This window comes from Myotis davidii, unplaced genomic scaffold (assembly GCF_000327345.1).
Source record: "Myotis davidii unplaced genomic scaffold, ASM32734v1 scaffold120, whole genome shotgun sequence".
Taxonomy (NCBI): domain Eukaryota; kingdom Metazoa; phylum Chordata; class Mammalia; order Chiroptera; family Vespertilionidae; genus Myotis; species Myotis davidii.
The window spans coordinates 7,309,385-7,330,051 of NW_006294778.1; the positions used below are offsets into that span (position 1 = coordinate 7,309,385).

General features: G+C 37.9%; 1 protein-coding gene across 1 annotated transcript in view; it reads left to right on the forward strand.

The window, feature by feature from the left end:
* The window catches only part of LOC102759493 (ankyrin repeat and sterile alpha motif domain-containing protein 1B), a 553,884-nt gene that overhangs the window by 363,033 nt on the left and 170,184 nt on the right, over window positions 1-20,667 (forward strand). The window contains exons 13-14 of the mRNA XM_015567586.1: window positions 1,935-2,524; window positions 4,224-4,296. Of these exons, the coding sequence (XP_015423072.1) occupies window positions 1,935-2,524; window positions 4,224-4,296 (663 nt within the window). The remainder of the gene's footprint in view (window positions 1-1,934; window positions 2,525-4,223; window positions 4,297-20,667) is intronic.

The following is a 20,667-nucleotide window of genomic DNA, read 5'->3' on the forward strand; positions in this document are numbered from 1 at the left end:
AGTCCCGAGGGGAGGACAAAATGGGGTTTTTGACGAGGACATAGTGTTGCTACACTAGATAGGGACAGAGTTTTTGTGGGATGATGAAGTAGTACTGGATGGGTGCCAATTGTTTCTCTTCTAGATTGTGATCTCTTGGACCCCTCTTCCCATCACTCTTCTTCTCTTCCATCTCAGGATACCATTGTGATAGGTCTGGGAAAGGGGACATCTTCTGTTTGGAGAAGTCAAATAGGAACAAGGGTGAGGTCAGGGGACATGCTTCTCAGTTAATTCCGAGGGAGAGAACAGTATAGGGACCTGGGACCAAACTTCAATGAAGAAAATCAATTTGTCTCTACGTAGCATCCTCTAGGTAAATGTCTATTGTGATTGCTGATTTGTGTAAATATGTGAATTCAGTATTCTGGTCATATCTCTTTCTATCAGAAAGTCATGATGTTTAGTAATCATTTCACAGGATTAATTTGAGTTTAAATGAGATGATGTCAATATAATCCCTCATTAAGTACCTAGTAAATAGATATACCTACTCACAATGTTACTTGTTAATTTCTAAAAATGTGGGTGTTTGGGGTTTGTAATAATAACTAACTTCTTTAGAATGTGAGTCAGCATGTGAGCTTTGGATTTGTGCTAATTATCTACCACATTGGCTATACAGTGTTTTATTCACAAGACTGGGTTATGGGCTTATTGGGTAATTTTGTAGCAAATATTTAGCTAAATGAATTAAAATGAACTGTCAAGAAAGTAAACGGACTTTCTTTGTTAAATTATTTGGCCAAGATTTTGACACCGTATCTTTAAAACACAAATTAGGTAATAAAAAAAGTATGGTATATTTTAAATTTCAGAGAACATTTATGATTTAATCTTAGAAAAAATATAAAGTTATAAAATTAGCATTTTTCTTTGGTTTCTTGAATGCATTACATTTTTCAAAGACCTGAAGAAATTCAAAGGTAACTAATGTTATTTCAGAGAAGAAAGGAAAAGAGAGTTTTGTGTTAACAGCTCAATATCAGTTTCCTGTAAAAGGGTCTCTCCCTTTTTAGTGATAGAGATTACATTGTTGGCCTGTGTTAAGCTTGTACAAATCCTTTTTGTCTAAATTATATAATTTGTATAGAATCTTTCTTAATTTTATACTTAAAGTAACAATATTAGGATTATTTACTTTAAATTGTGTTTAATAATACTTCTTTTCAAGCTTTGTTTCTGGATTTATTTGCTGGGAGAAGATCAGAGGGATGTCATTGTGCATGACTTTGATTTACATGCCTGATGTCCACCTGAACAGTGACTCATTTATTACTGGGTTAGGATGTGGGTGTCTCATATTAAGAAGACCCAATCTTGTTATTTAATATAAAACATACACCCTGGGGGATAAGGGAGAGGGATATGCCATTACTCAGTTAATACCCAATTCATACTTTTGAAATACTCCCTAAGATATATCAGGAAGATTTGGTGCACAGAAACAAACAAACACACACACACACACACACACACACACACACACACACACACACACGCGCGCATGCACATTTATTTTATAGGCAGTACAATAGAGTCATGGGTGTTTCATAAAATGGGGATATCATTGTGTAGCAATAAATCAAATGCCTGGATATAGCGCAAGTTCAAAAGGGCACTGCTGTTGTATCAGGGCTTTCAGGTTCTTTTATAAATATGCTAGTGGCCCGATGCATGAAATTCGTGCAATAGTAGGCCTTCCTTTCCCCAGCTGCCGGCACCGGCTTCCCTCTGGCACCTGGGACCCGGTCTTCCCTCCAGCCGCAGGCAGGCACCCAGGACCCAGGCTTTCCTCACAGCTCCCTGGCTTTGTCCAGAAGGTCGTCCGGTCTAATTAGCATATTACACGTTTATTATTATAGATATCCTGACCTCTTTATTTTCTTTTGCAGATGACCTCTCTCAACAGGAGGACAGTGATCCCCCAAAGGAATATGATCCTGGGCAATTTGCAGGCCTTCTCCATGGATCCTCTCCAGCCTGTGAGTCTCCTGAAAACCCATTTCATCTCTACAGGAAAAGAGATGAACGTGAAGAAGGACAAGATGAAATCATTTTGGCCAAGAATCCTCTGTCTTTCAAGCAGTCTCCCATAGAAAATAACTCAGAGCCTTTGGTAAAGAAAATTAAACCTAAGGTGGTCAGTAGAACAATTTTTCACAAAAAACCCAACCAAGTCGAAAACCATACCATTGTTGGTACAAGAACAAGTAGGAGTGGATCCCGGAATGGGGACCAATGGATTGTGAACACGGGGGGATTTGTGGAGAGAGCCTGCACCCTGGGGAGAATCAGGTCATTGCCAAAAGCCCTGATTGACATGCACTTATCAAAAAATGTGTCTAAGTCAGATTCTGATCTCATTGCCTACCCTTCAACTGAGAAAACATCGAGAGTTAACTGGAGTGAATCTTCCACTACTGAACACAGCTCGAAAGGGAATTCTGAAAGAACGCCATCCTTCACCTCAGAATGGGAAGAAGTAAGCTTTATTCTTCTTTATATGAATGCTTTGGAATCGAGGAAGGTTTTGGGGGGAGGATTTTTCAGCTATAAGTCTTTCAGAGGCAAATAGAAAAAAAAATTAACAATGCATACAGCTCTTAGTAGAAGGGAAAATTCTAGGGGCAGCACATGATAATTTAAAAACAAATAGAGTTTCACACATGTGGGGGAATCTATTGTTTCCATAGAAATTGATATCAAGCAGAAGTAATAACTAGCTATGAGGTGCAAGAGAATGTTCACATTATGTCTTCCCAAGCATTGCAGCTGACAAATTGAGAAAAATCTCTTGTTTTTGCTGCCCTATATCATTTTGCTTACTTACTAAACTCTTTGTTAGCTTCTTTGTCTCCCTTCTTTAAAGAATCTTAGATATTCAGAGGATCTCCACATAATCTTACAAATTACTTAATATTTCCTTTTTACAACTATCAGAGTGACTTTAAAGAAAAAAATGTGTTGAGGTCACGTATCAGCAATTTAAGCTCTACCTAAAGACAGAGTATTTAATTTCATAGAATTATTCAGAATGCAAGGGCCCTTGTAGGATTATGAAATATCATCCTTTGTCCCTAAAGAGGACTGCATCATGAAATAAAAACATTTCTTGCTTTTTTCTTGAAATTCTTCAAAGATTGGACCACAGTCTCCTTTGACATTTTATTCAAACATGTCACATTTTGTCTCTCAAAAGACTGTGCCAGTTGGATTGGGCGTTGAAACACCATAGGTCACTATAATACTCTGAGAACTAGAAATTGGAATGGTTCTGATATTGACATTCTGAATTGAGCTGTTAGGGGAAAATCACTCAATCTCCCTGCATCTGTTTCAGGGTGAACAAAATGATACATTGAAGTAATGCTTCTTGTCCCTTCTGAAACCTGCTGTCTGACCGGGGATGCTAAGATGACAAGGAGGGGGATTCAGCCATAGAGGGCTAAAGCTTTTTACAAAGTCATTTCTTCCTATATATTTCATACTACTAGAGAGATAGTTTGTTCGAGTCTATCCTTTACTTATATTTATTAACACTGTGAGTAACATCTGAAATTCTTTTTGGAACGAGGCAGGATTAATTAACATTTAACTTACCTCTTAGAATGAAGTTGTTTCCATGCCTCAATTCTTGTGATTACATGCCACAAGTCAGCTTGTGGCTGGTCAGACCGTTTAGTGAGAACCTGGTTCCAATGGCCGTGCCTAAGAACTGAAACCCACCCGTCAGCAGTCAGAGGAGACACGTGCCCCGCCCTTCTGATTCTAAAGAATGCACAATTCCTAATGTCCTGACCCAGGTAGTTCCAAACAAAGTTCATTTTAGGAAATACAAAGAAAAGTTGATTTTCAAAGCTTAAGAAAGGGAAACATAATTTATGTTTTTAAAAGCAATTCACGAGATGTATGTTTCCCTTTAAACCTTTGTCTGTCAGTCTCTTAATTGTGGTATTGCAGTGGTAGTAACATCAAGAATACACGGTGGAGAAAAGTGGGATTATACTTGTGCGAATGGAAAGTAATACCATAATTAATAATACAAGAATAAACTCTGTACTCACCACTGTAAACCTACTTTTTCCCCACCGGTATATGCTTGTAGCATTTGAAAGTTATTTTAAAATGCAATGCTAACGGTGAATGTAATCATTCACTTATATGCTTTTTGTTTCTTGCAGATTGACAAAATAATGAGTTCCATAGATGTTGGAATTAACAGTGAACTTGAAGAAATGAATGGTGAGGCCACAAGTAAGGAAATCTCTCCTGTATGTTATAAATGAATAAATGTGCACAGGACCGAGCTAGAAAATGATAGGAGTCTTTAGATAATTTTGGTTTATCATAACAACAGCAGCTATAAGTTATTTCCTTTTATTCATATCAAACAACCACAACCTCTAAACAATATCAATTATAAGTATATTGATTTAGCACACTGAGATATTTTTTCCCATGTGCTGTTTTACTATGCCAGTTAACAGTAATAGAGTTTCAATTTTAGGTAGAGCTAATTATGAAGCACTTCAAGGTGTTGTAGAATCTGATGACTTACTATACTACTGTTGCTCATTCAGTGAAATGTCCCATTTTTCCTGGCCAAAATGATTAGCAACATGTAAGTTGTCAACTCCAGTGTGGCAAGAACTGTGTGTTACTCATCTTCATGTGTTCCAGAATGTCTATCAGGGTGTCTCACTAATAGTCAGTTTTTCAATCTGTATTTAATCTATTACCCGTATGAAATACTGTTCCCTTCCCTACAATTAAGGCTCAGAGTAAAGGCCATTTGAAACTTTCTTTGAAGATTTTTTGCTTAATACTGATGGATGGTGTCAATTACCAGATAGCTACACCTAAAAAAGGCTGTAATAGTCCTACTAAAGGAACTACTATTCTGGAAAGAGTCAAAGGATCTGGCTCCAGCTCTACCCTGCCACTAAGTAGAGGTGTAACTGTAGATTAAATAGATCTATAGAATTTGGAGTTAAAGATAGGTGACTTCTAAGCTCCCAGAAAAACTCGTGTTGTTAGTGGTAATCATTGATGTTTCTACAGAGATAATGCAATTAAGATTTGTGTAAGAGAAGTCTGAATATATATCATTGGGTAAATACTGTAATTACGGGATTTTGTGGCCCTTTAACTAATTACAAGGGCCCTTTAAACAGCATTCCAAGTGACTCTGAATCACAGGTAAGTTGGAGAATGGTTCTCTTGTGAGGCGCTGGGCCTGGGGGATAAGCAATGACATTGAAATCGGGCTCCCCTCACTGGAGACCCCTGTAGGAGTATCTCACTCATGTCTCAGGAGTGGGATAAGTAAGAACTTAAATTATTCTGACATAATTGGTCTCCATGTTAATTAAGTGATAATTTTTAAAAAGCTTAAATAATTTTTTATGAAATGCTTATTCGTTTTAGATTTTGAAAACTGAAACATTATGGAAAAGCACCAAAATTGTGTGTATATGTTTAGTGACCCAAGTGCATTAGCTCTGTGACAGCATGTGTGGCCAGGTCTCTCACACAGAAATGCTGACAGAACTTAAAGACTTTTCTAAGTGTCTGTAGAACTGGTCTAGGAATGTATGTTGCCACACAGTTCTTTCGGACGTGCTGATAGAATAATTTCAAGTTAGCTGTAGGAGTACATGTCTTGGTCAATATAAAGGTAAGACTTTATTTTCTTATACATAGTGAATTCTCTGACACTGAGAATGTCCGAGCAGAGCCCTGGTACTTTTCTGGTGGAAGACTTAAGTGCCATTGAACATTAATGTTCTAAAATTCTTCAAACACATAGTACCATAATATTGTGAAAGAATGTTACAAACATGATTATAATGAAAATAAGGGTAAATGTTAAAAATGCCACTCAGGCAAAACTGCCTCTGTAGGACATTTTAGCCATAAACAAATCCATTTTCCCTTAGTTAGCCTCCTTCCACCTCTCACACTCCATCCTACCTGCTGCCTTTTTTTTTTTTTTTTTTACTATTTACTACAGTGGTAATGAAAATAGACACTCAGTGCCCAAGACTGAGTACTGTATGCATCTTAATTGTCACTTCTTAATTACACACTAATATGCGACATTAGTCGCATTACAACTGGCCATGAGGCCCTTTGTGGATTATAGCCTTACTGGGCTGTAGGCTTTTGCCTCTGGAGCCTGGATAGCACTAGAGAAGTGATAGCCCCATGAAGGTGACCTTCCACAAGTATTGTATCAGGTATGAGTATGGTGGGAGAATCACATGGTGAAATTAAAAAGTCAGACTGACATGAATTCAAATCTCAGCCCTGCTTTTTACTAGCTCATGATTGTAGGCAACTCACTCAGTTTCCCCAAAGACAGAAATAGGGATATTGATATCGAGTAATGCTAGAGAGGTGCAATGGAATATTTGTAGAGTCTGACACCTGTAGATATGTATTCTATTTCATCTCCCCCCTTACCCTACCAGGAGGGAGACGTTGAATTTGATACTGTGGACACATCAAGATAAACACATATCAGTGTTTATCTTTCTTGAAGAGCTAATGATGGTAGCTAGTCTCATGGTCTTCACATTAAATTTGCTGTATTTCCTGAAATTGTAGTGTGTCGATTGTAATACAGCTGGTAGTAAGCCCAGAGTCAGTTGGTACCAAAGAAGAGTGCTTACCAAAAGAGAATATAAAACTTCAGGGGACCCTCAAAAAGAAAAGAGAAAAATTTAGGATGTAATGATTTAAATGGTCTAAAGTATTTTTCTGAGGTCTGAGTATTCTCTTTTTGCCTGACAATGGGGAGGAGTGGCACAATGAAATTAACATCAGGTAAACTTGGAATGAGCAAGAGGAAATACCACTGTTGTCAGTGTCTAGAATTTTGCGTTCGAAGGCCACTGAGCCAAGCACTGTGCCTGGCTTTAACAGAGCTGCATAGTTTTATGAGCATGGATGGTATTTGTGAACCTTAGAAGATGACAGAATAAAATCATAAGCAGTGGAAATACATGAAGAATCAAGGATCACTGTTTAATTGTCCATGCCCTTACCCATTTTGTTTCAGTGTTTTTGTTTGTCCCTCAACCTGCACATCTGCAATTTCAGGTATTTTATAAACAGAATACTCATTGGACCAGGAAGGGATTTGAAACACTCTCATCTTCACTCCTGTTGACCAGTCTCTATGAATCATATAACTAATTCCATTCGTAGAAGCCACTTTCTTCTTTTTTTAAAGGATTCCTCAGCAATTAATAGTTTGAAACTTATCCAGCAACCTCAACTGTCCAGTGCTAAGATAGAAATAAAAGTAAATACAATTTACTGCATTTATTTTCAGTCAGTCCCTTAGGGTTCTCACTCAGAGTAATACTAACTCAAGATTTCCACCAATATAATTTCTAGTTTCCCACTTGAAATCAGATTTAAGTGCCCAACCAACCAGCATTGGCAGCAGGATTCAATTATATTGAATACCTCATATGATGTAGCACATCCTATTTTGAGGTGATGCTGCGATGAGTTAGTACATTCTACGGAATCATGAAATCTCATGTATAGAATTTTTTTCAGAGGACAAGTCTTTAAGTTATGTGGACTTGGATTGAGACCCCAGCTTTGCTTTGTGATCTCTTTGATGTCAACTTCCTCACCAATAAATTCAGATTTTTTTAATAATCATATCATCAGAATGATGCAAGATTAAATCACACAGTTGTACTACTGTAGTCTAAAATGTACCAAGTGATCAATAAATATAAATTCTCTTGCTTCTGATCCCAATATGCTTGGCTATCTTTCCAATTAGAGTGTACACCACAAAGGAAGATACTTGGGAAATCTTGCTTGTCTTTTTGATCAGTGAGGATTGTAGTTAAGAGAGAACTGCTTATATTCTAAGTTGCTTTTGTGTGGAGTCTTTTCTGAAGTTTTACTTCTTTTTTAAAATATATTTTTATTGATTTCAGAAAGGATAGGAGGACAGTTAGAAACATCAATGATAAGATAGAATCATTGATTGGCTGCCTCCTGCATGCCCTCCACTGGGGATCAAGCCCGCAACCCAGACACGTGCCCTGACCAGGAATGGAACTGTGACTTCCTGGTTCATAGGTCAACACTCAACCACTGAGCCACACTAGCCTGGAAGCACTTTCAAGGTAGAAAATCTATTGAAAGTACTGCTTCAGATTGTCACACTTTCTAAGAGTCAGTTTGATGATCTTCTTGATGAGATTGAAGATCACTTAAGTAAAGAGGAGGCTATAATTGGCTCCAGAGCAATCAAATGCCCAGACTTTCCATTACAGCGGTGGCAGGTAATCTTAGAAACACTGTCCTTGAATAATGGGCTTGAATAATCTCTTGTTACACTAAACAAACTTCAGGTCTATGGACTGTATTAAAATGAACTCAAGTACATGAATGTGAAAAATAGTATTTAGTTCACAAGTACTTTTTTTTTTAAGACTGGGATTTTTTTTCTTATACTTAAGGTTAAATTGTATTCAAAGAGAAATATTACCCAGTCTTATCTTTTAAAACCTACTTTTGCCAATACATGAATTCCATCTAAATTTTAATTATCAATGAAAGCTATTAAAATGAATTTATAGAGGATTTTACCATAGGCTACACTGTCTATATTGGGTAAAACATAATTCTTAAGTTGGAAAGCACATAGCTCTAAAAACAGTAGCTAACATTAGTCCCACAACCCGACTTTCTAAGCTTTTGCTCCTCTTCCTCCAAGAATCTGAGGGCCAGGTTAGAGTCCCTCATCCTCCAGGAAGAGTTTCTAGGAACTAAGGAACTCTCTAAAGCAGTGGTTGGCAAACTCATTAGTCAACAGAGCCAAATATCAACAGTACGACGATTGAAATTTCTTTTGAGAGCCAAATTTTTAAAACTTAAACTATATAGGTAGGTACATTGTTATTCACTTAATTAGGGTACTCCTAAGGCTTAGGAAGAGCCACGCTCAAGGGGCCAAAGAGCCACATGTGGCTCACGAGCCGCAGTTTGCCGACCACGGCTCTAAAGCATAGGCCATGTTCTGTCTTCTCACGGTCCAAGTCTCACCTTCTCCTTGGTCTGCAGGAATAGAGGGAGTTTACATGGGCTTTTCCCAAAGAAGGGCTGGCAAGGGCAGATCTCTCTCTCCAAGCTCTGGAAGCTGCTCCTCCCTCACGTCTTGCCTGCCTCCGGGCCTCTGAGTTTTGCCCATGGAGCTCTAGATCTGCCTCAGGAGGTGCCTTGCCCCCGGGGCAGCTGGTAGCTGTCTTCCAGCTGGGCCTGCTGATGGGACTGTCATTTCTCAAACTTCAGGAGAATGCTTTTAAAGATGCATTTATAGTTTCCCAGAGTTGCTCTATTAGAGAAATGACAGAGGAAAGAAGCTAAAATGTATTGTATTCTTACTGTGTGTCAGATGCTGTGCAGTTTACTCCTGTGAACATTTTTGCATTCAATTCTCAAAATAACTCAGTGGGGTGTTATTATACCCACTTTATAGATGAAGAAAGGCTCACTCACAAATTTAAGTTACTTGTCGAGTCAGCTGCTTCAAATGTAGTTTTTCTTCTTGCTGAAGTCCATACACCTTTTGATAAAATGTGCTGCCTACTCAGGATAATAGAAGCCAGCTCTTTGCCTCTTTCTCTTTAGTTAAAATCATAGGAACTAAGGGCAGACATCTGAGGGTGTTTAGATGTAGAACCAATAACTTTCTCTTAGCAAAGCTCAACTACTGGCGTGGAAGGCTTTCACTCAGACCCCAAAGCACAGGCCACTTGGTCATATATTTAAATGAATCACAGCCCTGAATATCTTCTACCTCCCAAAGTGAATGCATAAATCCTAAGAAAGACCCAAGTTTCACTTATTTTTCAGAGGAAGAATGTTCCTTGCCTTCAGTAATATTCTTTTTTTCATGAACTGTTAAATTGCACATAAAAGCCTTTCTGTGAAATGCTTTGCAGCGGGCATAATTTATTTTGATCTTTACTTCTTTTTACAGCACTATTTTTAATAGAACCAACTGGGGGAGGTGGATAGTAGAATATGTTAGCACGCAAGCACACTATTTTGTCTAAATCACACTATTTTCTAGTGACTTAGTTATATTTTAGATAGATTAAATCTAAGAAATCCCTTAATAATAGAATAGAGATATAGAAATGTGAACTATAGTAATCATCAGGCTGGCATGAGTTAACTAATCTTCATTAAGAGATAATATTGAAGCAACCAAACAAATTGTGTCCCCAGCAAAAGAGACACTAAAATTTATTTAACACCATCATTCCAAATACATCACCATTAAAAACTAAAATAACCTATGTAATATAGATTTTTTTTCAATAGAATATGGCTTAGATTCTCTGGTTTTGAAATTACCATATTCATATGTGAAATTAGGTTTCACTTAAGTTTGAAGTAGTTGAGTATCATTCTGTGGCCTAATATCAATAGTTATAACTTGGTACAGTTTTCAGTTTAACAAAATATTTAACCTTCTAGATGAGGCCTAGAGAAATAAGCACAGTCTTCTGCTTGTACTGGAACACTTCCCATTACATCTTTCATGTATGATCCACCAACACCTGCTTCCATATTTCCCATGATGATACACTTACTACTTTCACAGACAAAATATTTTATCACTGGGAAGCTCAAATTGTTAGGACACTTAGTTTTTGAGACAAAATGTGTTACCCACATAGACATAGGTTTGAATACTCACTCTACCAATTACTAACAATGGGACCTTGGGGAATTTATTTCATCAACCCACACCTCACTTCTTCATACAAACAGCAACTATAACAAATAATATCTACTGCCAGGGTCCAACCCCAGCGGGCCGGGGGTTCCCACAGGTGTGGACAGAGTCGGTGAAGAATGAAGGACACAGAGACAGCATTCAGATGATCAGCATAGCTCTCTTTATTCTCCATGGATCTTCCTGTGCCTGGCTGAGGCCACATAGAGAGATCCAGAGGCAAGCTGAGCCTTTATTTTATAGTCAGAGGTAAACAAGGTAGTGGTTACCGTAGTTACACTGTTCTTGTGACTTTCACTTGTTTTGGCAGCACTTCCTGCTCTTCCCTCAATGAGGACTGTGCCCTCTAAGCTGGGACTTGTTTGTGACTTTGCCAACAGGTCAGTCCGAGGCTTAACCCTATAGCCACGCCCCACAATCTACCTCTCCCCAATATCATTGGGTAGATGTAATGAGTTACTATATGAAAAAGTAGTTAGCTACATTCTTAGTACATAGTGGACCATAAGAGTTGGCATCTCCCTTCTTTGATTTATTTTTTCCTATTCATTTTTCTCTTCAAAAAAAAAGTCCAACGAAACAAAAAATGGATAGTAGCTCATTATTTCAAGTCTATTTACATAATAAAAGCCTCAGTGACCGTTACACGGAACTACTGGAACAACCAGATGCTATGATGCGCACTGACCACCAGGGGGCAGACACTCAATGCAGGAGCTGCCCCCTGGTGGTCAGTGTGCTCCCACAGGGGGAGCGTCACTCAACCAGAAGCTGGGCTCATGGCTGGCGAGCACAGCTGCTACGGTGGGAGCCTCTCCCGACTCCGCAGCAGCACTACTGAGCTGCAGCAGCAGGAGCAGCAGGCTGGGATGAGCACGAGCGGCACAGCGCCTGGCCCTAATTTGGGCCCCTCCTTGGCCGCCTGTCACTTGGTGCACTGTTATATCCCTTTAGGGGTCCTGGACTGCGAGAGGGATGTCTGATTGCTGGCTTAGGTCCGATCCCAGTGTTGTTCTCATAGAAAGCAGTCAGTCTGAACAACTCGAAGACTCAGGGAAGTGCAGGAAACTCAGGGTGAGCCTGCCTCCATGCTTGACTCACCAACTCGATGGTGTTCGCAGGACAGACCATGGTGGCCCAGGCTGTGCACATACAGCAGCTACTAAAGCTCAAGCAGTAGGCCATGCAGCAGCAGTAGGCTATCCAGCCACAAGGGGTCTCGGACTGTGAGAGGGTGCAGGCAGGGCTGAGGGATCTGCTCCCCCAGTGTACGAGTTTCATGCATCAGGCCTCTAGTATACATATATGTGTATATATGTGCCTAAGCGACTGTTATGACCAGTCGACCCAAAGACCGGTAGACCAGTTGCTATGATGTGCACTGATCACCAGGGGGCAGGTGCTTAATGCAGAAGCTTCCCCCTGGTGGTCAGTGCACTCCCACAGCCAACCTCCCTCAGCCAGCTAGCCCGAATTGGCCCCAATCAGGACTATGTGAGATGGTTCCTATTAGCCCCAATCGCCGGCTAGGCCAGGGATCACACCCATGCACAAATTCATGCACCGGGCCTCTACTAGTATATAAGTATCTTCAGGATATGGAGGATATTTTTGATAGAGTATACCCCTTGCACATTCAACATAAAGTTAAAAAGAGTTGCAAAGAGTGTTCTTTGTAGATACTTTAAAAATAGTTGAATAACTACTATATAAATGTCAGTGCATTTTATAAGGGCCACCATTAATGACCTCATACTGGTAAGAGAGTAGGACCTAAAAATAATTGGGAATAATTTGAAATATAGATAATAGAACTTCATTAGTTATGGATAATCACAATGATTGCTTTTAGATACAAATTTGTTTTCCCCAAATATAATGAAGAATTAAGTGATAAATATGGGTCACTTATCCATGAGAAAAACTATAGCTTGTACTGGTTGTACTATCATACATTGTCCTGATAACAAAAGCCTTCTCATCTACTAGTATTTTTGATACTCAAGTATAAACTTCTAGAGTTATATTGCTCATAGGAATGTTTCTTAAGGAAGCAACAGGACCAGAGCAAAAAATGTATAGGTAAAGATGGCCATTTCAGCGTTATGATCATTTTAAAATAAAATCAAACCAAATGGCCATTAATAGAAAATTTGTAAAATTAATTACTATAATTTCCTATGATGAAATGTCAACTATCTAATTTAAAATTATATGTATCTGCATTTATTTTCCTGGAAATATAGCCATAATATATTAACTAAGTGAAAAAGTAGATAAAGTAAATTATAATCCCATTTTTTGAGTACACCTGCATAAAAAGATCTGGAAAGACAGATGCAAAAAGATTAACTGTGGATATCTCTAGATAAGATTATCATTGATTTTTACTTTATGCTCGTCTACATTTTCTGTAATTTTTATAGTGAGTATGTGCATTACTTTTATTTTCATTGTCCATAGCATTCAATAAAAAAGTACATACCCATTTAAAAAACAAATATATATTTATATAGAGACCTCTATACAAAACACATATATTTAAACATTTGCATGTGAAACATAAAATGTTATAGCTATCAGTGCTGATAATGAAAGGTTTTCCCAGTGAATACTGTGACTGAATACATGAATAAGTCTTTTTTATCAGATTTGATTTAAAATAAGTGTGTTTCAGTGGTTTTAGAAAAGAGATTCATTTGACTTGAATTACTTTTGTAACTCTGCAAACACTATTTAAAAATAACTACCCAATTTTAAAAATATCCATAACCCAATTCCTGATCAAAATGACACTTTCCTTTGTCCATGTTCTGGTCTGCATGCATAATCGAGTGACTTTATAGTCATTGTCTATGTGAACATTTAATTTCTATGCATTAATAATAATCTTATAGATAGAATTTCACAATCTTTATTTTGTGAAGATGTACAACTTCAAAAACTGCTATTTTATTACATTTTTTTTCTTACCCTATTGCTTTATCCCTCCTGTGAATAGCCATTGTTAGCCTGGTATAGATACTTCCACTCTTTTCTCCAATTTCATGTGAGCACAAATAGGAGGTAGATTATGGATAGATAGATGTTATGTTTTAAAAACATGAAATCACACTGTATACATTTCTCTCCAATTTGTTCTTTCCATTTAACAATGTGTCACAGCTTCACCTGTTTTTATAATCAGTAAAGTAAATAACCTATGAAACGAACTTGCACTGGTGAAGTTCACCCTCCGAGAAGAAAAGAACACTGGCCTGGTTGCTCCTCTGACCTCTGTACTAACTTGCTGTGTGATGTGGGAAATATAGCTCACAATGAGCCTCAGTTTCTTTATTTGAAGATGAAATGGTGATGCTAGATCCTCCCCAACTCCATAGAAGAAGGCAAAAGAAGGCAGTGCTCCCCTACCCTCTGGCGAGTGCATGCAGCAAAGAATTAGATAGCAACTTACCTACTCTGAAGTTTTCTACAACAACAAAAGAGTTGAGTGAATCTGTTTACATTTAGAATAACGTTTTTTTCTTCAAGAGACACAATTGCAATAGTATTTTTTAGATTTTATCCAAGAAGTTTTTTGGGCAAAATTCTTGGATCATTTTTATGTAGCATGATTTTCCTTGGGATGCAAATCTTAAACAGTCCTCAATATGAACTAACAAACTGGAGCACACTGAAGGGCATCTAAAATGTGGCTTGAAAAAAAGCACTAAAACCCACTAAAAAGATGCAAAAACCTGATTAGGGAAACCAGTTAAACCTAACACCCTGCCTTGTCTGGGCTCAACACCTCTCCCCTCCCAGACTAACTTTACTGTGAAATCCTACCACATTCCATGTCTGAATTTTTGGATTCAGGGCGGATTTTCCTTGTCCGTGGAAGAACACATGGATCTCCCTGGCTTTCTCACCCAAGTTGGCCATTCGTGCTAATGCTGGAAGTATTATTGCTTTTGAACCTGGTCCCTTAACCTTTGCTAGGATACAAGTGTGAGAGAATCATGCCCCACAAGATCACTGCATAGTCCTACTACAGTGTTTTAAAGTAGCCCTCCAAATACTTAATTTTAAGCAAAATCCCATGGCCGCACTTTTAAGGTTTTTTTTTAAAAAAATGTGTATAGTCATCAATTAAAAAAAAAATCCAAACAGCATACTTGAAGAATGTAATACTCAAACTCTCAGTGCTTCCTTATGGTTTCTAATAGGATTTTTTATTGTTATTATTATTATTGGGTGGTTTGTGTTTTTTGTTTTGCTTTTTGAAAGGATTGGGAGGGTCTTTTACTTTTCCTTTGAAATAAAGATGTGATGTTTTTAAATGAAAAAAAAATTTAATGGGTTACACTTTGGCAGGAGGTCCTTCTTTAAAGCTTTCCACTTCTTAATTTCTTAAGGACAAGTGACCAATAAATCTAAAGGATGCGTAATTCAACCAGGTTCTTCTAGGAATGTTGCCAGATTCTCATTTTACAATGCTTTTTAGATATATTAATACAATAAGTGCATAATTTAATGGATATATGAATGTAAGATAAGTTCCTTGTTTTTATATGCAAACTTTCTCCTAAGCTGTCTTAATAAACTTATCTTATGTTGATTTGTCAGAGACTTAAATGACTAACTGAAATCATGTGTACTTTAGTAATGTGAATGGAAATCAATGCAGAATTTCTGAAACAGTAGTCCCTCCCTTATCCACAGGAGAAACCTTCCAAGACCCCCAGTGGATGCCTGAAACCATGGATAGTACAGTATATAAATATACTGTTATTTTCTATACAAACCTATGATAAATAATTATAGCAATATACTAAGAAAGTCATGAGAAGGTGGTCACTCATTTCAGAGGATCCCTTGCTGAAGTCTTTGTATAGGCTGAGTGCTTTCCGGTGCAGCACGTTCGATCAGTTGGAACACATTTTCTGTTCATGTCTTCCACCCACAAATTTAATGTCTTTTCTATGTTAACTAAGCACTTAGCACACACTGTGACCATAACTTTTGCAGCTTGAGGGATAGTAGCAAAATGAGCCAGAATTTCTTTTTTCCTGCTTTACAATTTTGCAGACAGATTTGTTCTTATTTGATCTTGCAACCTCAGCATACCGTGATTTTTCTTTCCTTATTAAGTAGAGAATGTTTACCTTTTCGTAAAGGAAGCACTTTATTGTTTGGCATATCCAAATTGCCAACATCTCTACTCTTGTGCTTTGAGGCCATTATTCATTAAAATAAAGGTGACTTGAACTCAACAGTTGATCTGATAACTGACAGTTACTGAGTGAGTAACAGCTTATACAGCATGGAGACACTGGATAAAGGGATGATTCACATCCTGGGTGGGACGAAGCTGGAGGACATGAGATTTCATCATGCTACTCAGAACAGTGTGCAATTTAAAATATATGAATTGTTTATTTCTGGAATTTTCCATTTAATATTTTTGGACCACAGGTAATTGAACTGCAGAAAGAGAAATCATGGATAAGGCAGTACTACTGTAGTATACTTTGTCACTGGACTCTTTATGAGAATTTTTATGGCAGAAAAAAAGTAGTTAACATTTTAATAGTGTATTTTTTTATTAGGTTGCATGAACTAAGTGCTCACAATTGCCCATTTATTACTTACTGCCTTGGCTTGACTAAACTGTAAGCAGGCATCTATACTTCCAAGGATTCCTGGATGTATCTTGCCCCCAAATCTGACCAATGACTAAAAGGCAGACCGCCTCCCCTTTAACCGTTCATTTGGAATCAGAGAGAGATGTTTTACCACCTTGCTTTTGCTGTCTGCTCAGCTCCACCTGCTTGCTCCATTTCCTCTCAACATTCCTGCGAGTGCTGCTTACCCTCCTTATAAAAGAAACGCTTTTTTCTGTTTGATTTTGAGATGCCTGAAAATCCTGAGGGAGGAGTGTTGGCCCTATTGTGGTCTGTTTAAGTCTTTCCTGGCCTAAACCTGGATTTTGTTTTTATTCAACAATACCCCAAATTTTTAGACCTCTTTTGGTCACCTCAACTTCTCAGGCAGTTCTCTTTTCCTCTTGTAGTACTAACCAGACCATAAAGAACATTTCCCCAGTGTTGTTCCTACTTACTGATTTTCTCTATGTTTTGAAAAATGTGTGCATGCTTATAGGTGTGTGTGTCATGTGGATTATATTCCTACAATAATCAGAATGGTGGATGTGACATAATTATATGTGAGATATATACAGATTGATATGAAATGACTAGGTCAAATAGTAGTTCTGTTTTTAATTTTTGAGGAACCTCTGTACTGTTTTCCATAGCAGCTGCACCATTGTATATTCCCACCAACAGTATGTATGCAAGGGTTCCAATTTCTCTACATACTTGTCAGCATTTGTTATCTTTTTTAATATGTGGAATAGCCATCCTAAAAAGTATGAGGTAATAAAGCTATTGTGGTTTCAGATTTGCCATTTCCCTGATGATAAGTGACATGGAGCATCTTTTCATGTATCTGTTGCCCTGGAGGGCATTATGCTTAGTGAAATAAATAATCACAGAAGGACAAGAACTACATAATTCCATTGTATGATGGCTTAGTCTATTCAGGCTTCTCTACCAGAATGCCACAGAGTGGATATTAATAAAAAACAGGTATTTATCGCAGTTCTTCAGGCTGGGCAGTCAAAAATCAAGACACCAGCAGAGTTGGTGTCTGATGAGGACTCACTTCCTAGTTCATGGTCTTCCACTGTGTCCTCACATGGCAGAAGGGGACAAGGAACCTCTCTGGGGTGTTTTGTTTTGTTTTGTTTTGTTTTTAAATTAGGGCACTAATCCCATTTATGACCTAATCATCTCCTAAAAGTTCCACCTCCAAAACTCCTTATACCAGTGGATTAGATTTCAACAGATGAATATATTTGGAGAGTCACTAATGTTCAGCCTATAGTATATGAGGCATCTAAAATAGTCATACTTTAGAAACAGAATAGAATGGTGGTTGCCAAGGGCTGGGAGGAGGGAAAAATGAAGAGTTGCTATTCACGAGTACAAAATTTTGGTTATACCAGATGAATAGATTCCAGAGATCTGTAGTTACAATACTGTATTGTGCACTTAAAAATTCATTTAGAAGGGAGTATCTCATGCTAAGTGTTCTTACAACAATAAAAACAAAAACACAGAAACAAGGAATAAAGGAAACAAAATGGAACTCTATTACCCTGTGCATTCACAACAAAAATTTCTTCCATGTGAGCTTTTCAAGTATTTAAATAAACTATTTGTACATGGTATATTATTATTTTTTCAAAGGAGTAACTACTCATATTTTTACTAGAGTTACTTAGTGTGGGACTCTGTATATTCATACTCTTCAAAAGAGGCTTGAGAAAACTTGTAATAAAAGATATAATTACAGTAAAATAAACCCCCATTAAAATGGTATTAAAAGATATTGTCACCTGAGGCAGACCCTAAATGGAGCCCCTAAGCACTCCAGGATCTGTAGGTTCTTGACTATGCACAGGAAAGAATTCAAGAGCAAGTTCCAGTAAACCAAAAGCAAGTTTTATTTAGATTGAGAGAAAGAGGTGAGGCTGCAGGTTCCTGGAGACAGGATCAGGGTTTTGCCACCTGCTGCTCCCCTGGTTGCAATTCTCATAGGGCACCACTGTGAAAGTAGCAAAAATACCGTAAAATCTTGATAGAATGGACTAATTCAGGCAAGGGGATGTCCGTTAAAGCTGAAAGTCCATTGTATAATAAAGTAGGTTTTCCAAACATGTAAGTTAAAAAATTGACAAATTAGTTTACCTGTTTTTACTTATATAGACACATTTGTGTAATTAAAATTGTGTATGAAAAAATTAATTTCATAGAAAAGTGTTCTATATGTATTATTGTCATTTTACATTTATACTGAATAGGTCCAGTAAATGTGTGCATTCACCAGTCACCCTAGTAAACGAATGCGTGTGGCTGGGGCATGGCTTAGCGCACATTGGGACATTGGCCAGCAAGTGTTAAAACTGCTGCAGAAAGTCATGCCACTTGACAATAGAACCAATTACCACTCATGATTCAGTATGATCATGTGCTAGTCTTATGCTGAACACATTATTTAGGAGTAGTGTCTCTTGCATTTAAATATGTAGACTATAGTTGTAGATATATGATATTTATTTATGTCAATGAAATTACCAAAATTGTTTTTAACATATGGCCTATTTGCTAAAATTTGTTAAAAATAGCAGTGAATTTGCCCTAACCGGTTTGGCTCAGTGGATAGAGCATTGGCCTGTGGATTCAAGGGTCCCAGGTTCGATTCTGGTCAAGGGCATGTACCTTGGTTGTGGGCACATCCCCAGTAGGGAGTGTGCAGGTGGCAGCTGATTGATGTTTCTCTCTCATCGATGTTTCTAACTCTCTATTCCTCTCCCTTGGTCTCTGTAAAAAATCTATAAAATATATTTTAGGAAAAAAAATAACAGTGAATTAATTTTTTTTAAATAGCCACTTAATGTAATTATAAGCAAATCTTGGTTAAAAGCATTTAAAAATGAACAGGATGTTAATTTTCACATATGACATACAGACCAGAAACTTTGTCCGTTAAATCCAAAGTCCATTAAATTGAGGTCCACAAAATCGAGGGTTTATTGTACATATCAGAGTGGGTGTGGGCAAACTCGCAACTGAGTTGCTTTCCATGCTACAATCAGTTTTGGGATTTTATGCGTTTTCAAGGGTGAGTTATTCCTAAACTTTGTGGTGCCAGATTCTGTCTCTACCCTCTGGTTGGGAAGGGGTCTTGTTCCTAATATGATCTGTTCCTGAGTGTTATAGAGGTCATACCCCTTGGTGCCCCTTCTACTTATGGCATCAATTTTCACTAATGATGGTATATGAGCTTTGGGGTCATTTTTCAGTCAATTTTTCCTCTATCTTGGGTTGACTGACTGGTTTTAGTCAATTCTTGTTGTTGACCTCTGTGACCACTATAGGGGTTTCTGCCATAAATTATTTCCCTTTGATCATGCGTGGAGGTGCAACTCTGGTGAGAGGACCTTGTGGCATATCCATCTGTGGTATCTATTCCTACTTCCTCATTTCACTTTCTGGGAGCTTTCCCTAATTTTTCTCTATCCTGCCTCCATATGGAACAGATAGTTTAAAAGAGAAAATAATTAAAAGGGACAAAAAGAAAAATATTCCAGAAAAACCTGAACTAAGGAAAATGACTGCAACTGAGCATATGACTTGGCTCTGAGCTTCCTGGCAACCAGGTCAGACGTATACTACAGAACCATCTCAGGGAACTATTATCAAGGCAGGCAGAGAAAGGAACTCTCCCCAGGCTTGAAATGCTAGAAGGACTTTTCCTCATGGGCTGTTTTATAAAAGATATCTATAATAATAAAAGTGTAATATGCTAATTCGACTGGACAGCCGAACGACCTTCCGGACATCCTTCTGGACGAAGCCGGGGCTGTGAGGGCCAAGGCAAGCTGCAGCAGCTGTGAGGGCCAAGCCCTGACACGAATTTCAGGCATCAGGCCTCTAGTATAACTAGATTAGGAGCAGCATTTTCACTAGAATGCAGGAGAAAGGGGGAATATTCTCTCTATATATATACTGAGCCAGGTGTACAATGATAAGGTAATGCCTCTCTAAGGACCTTCCTATCTGTGACTTCTAGCTTTCTCCATGACATAAACAAAACTGCCTCTAAAGGATCAATGTTTTTGTTCCTTACTTTCAAAAAAGGCCCTCTTTACTTAACCTGTTCTGTGTGTCAGTGATTCGAGTGCCATCATTTCAGGGGTACTTAAGGAAATTTTATATGACAGTGAGATTGGG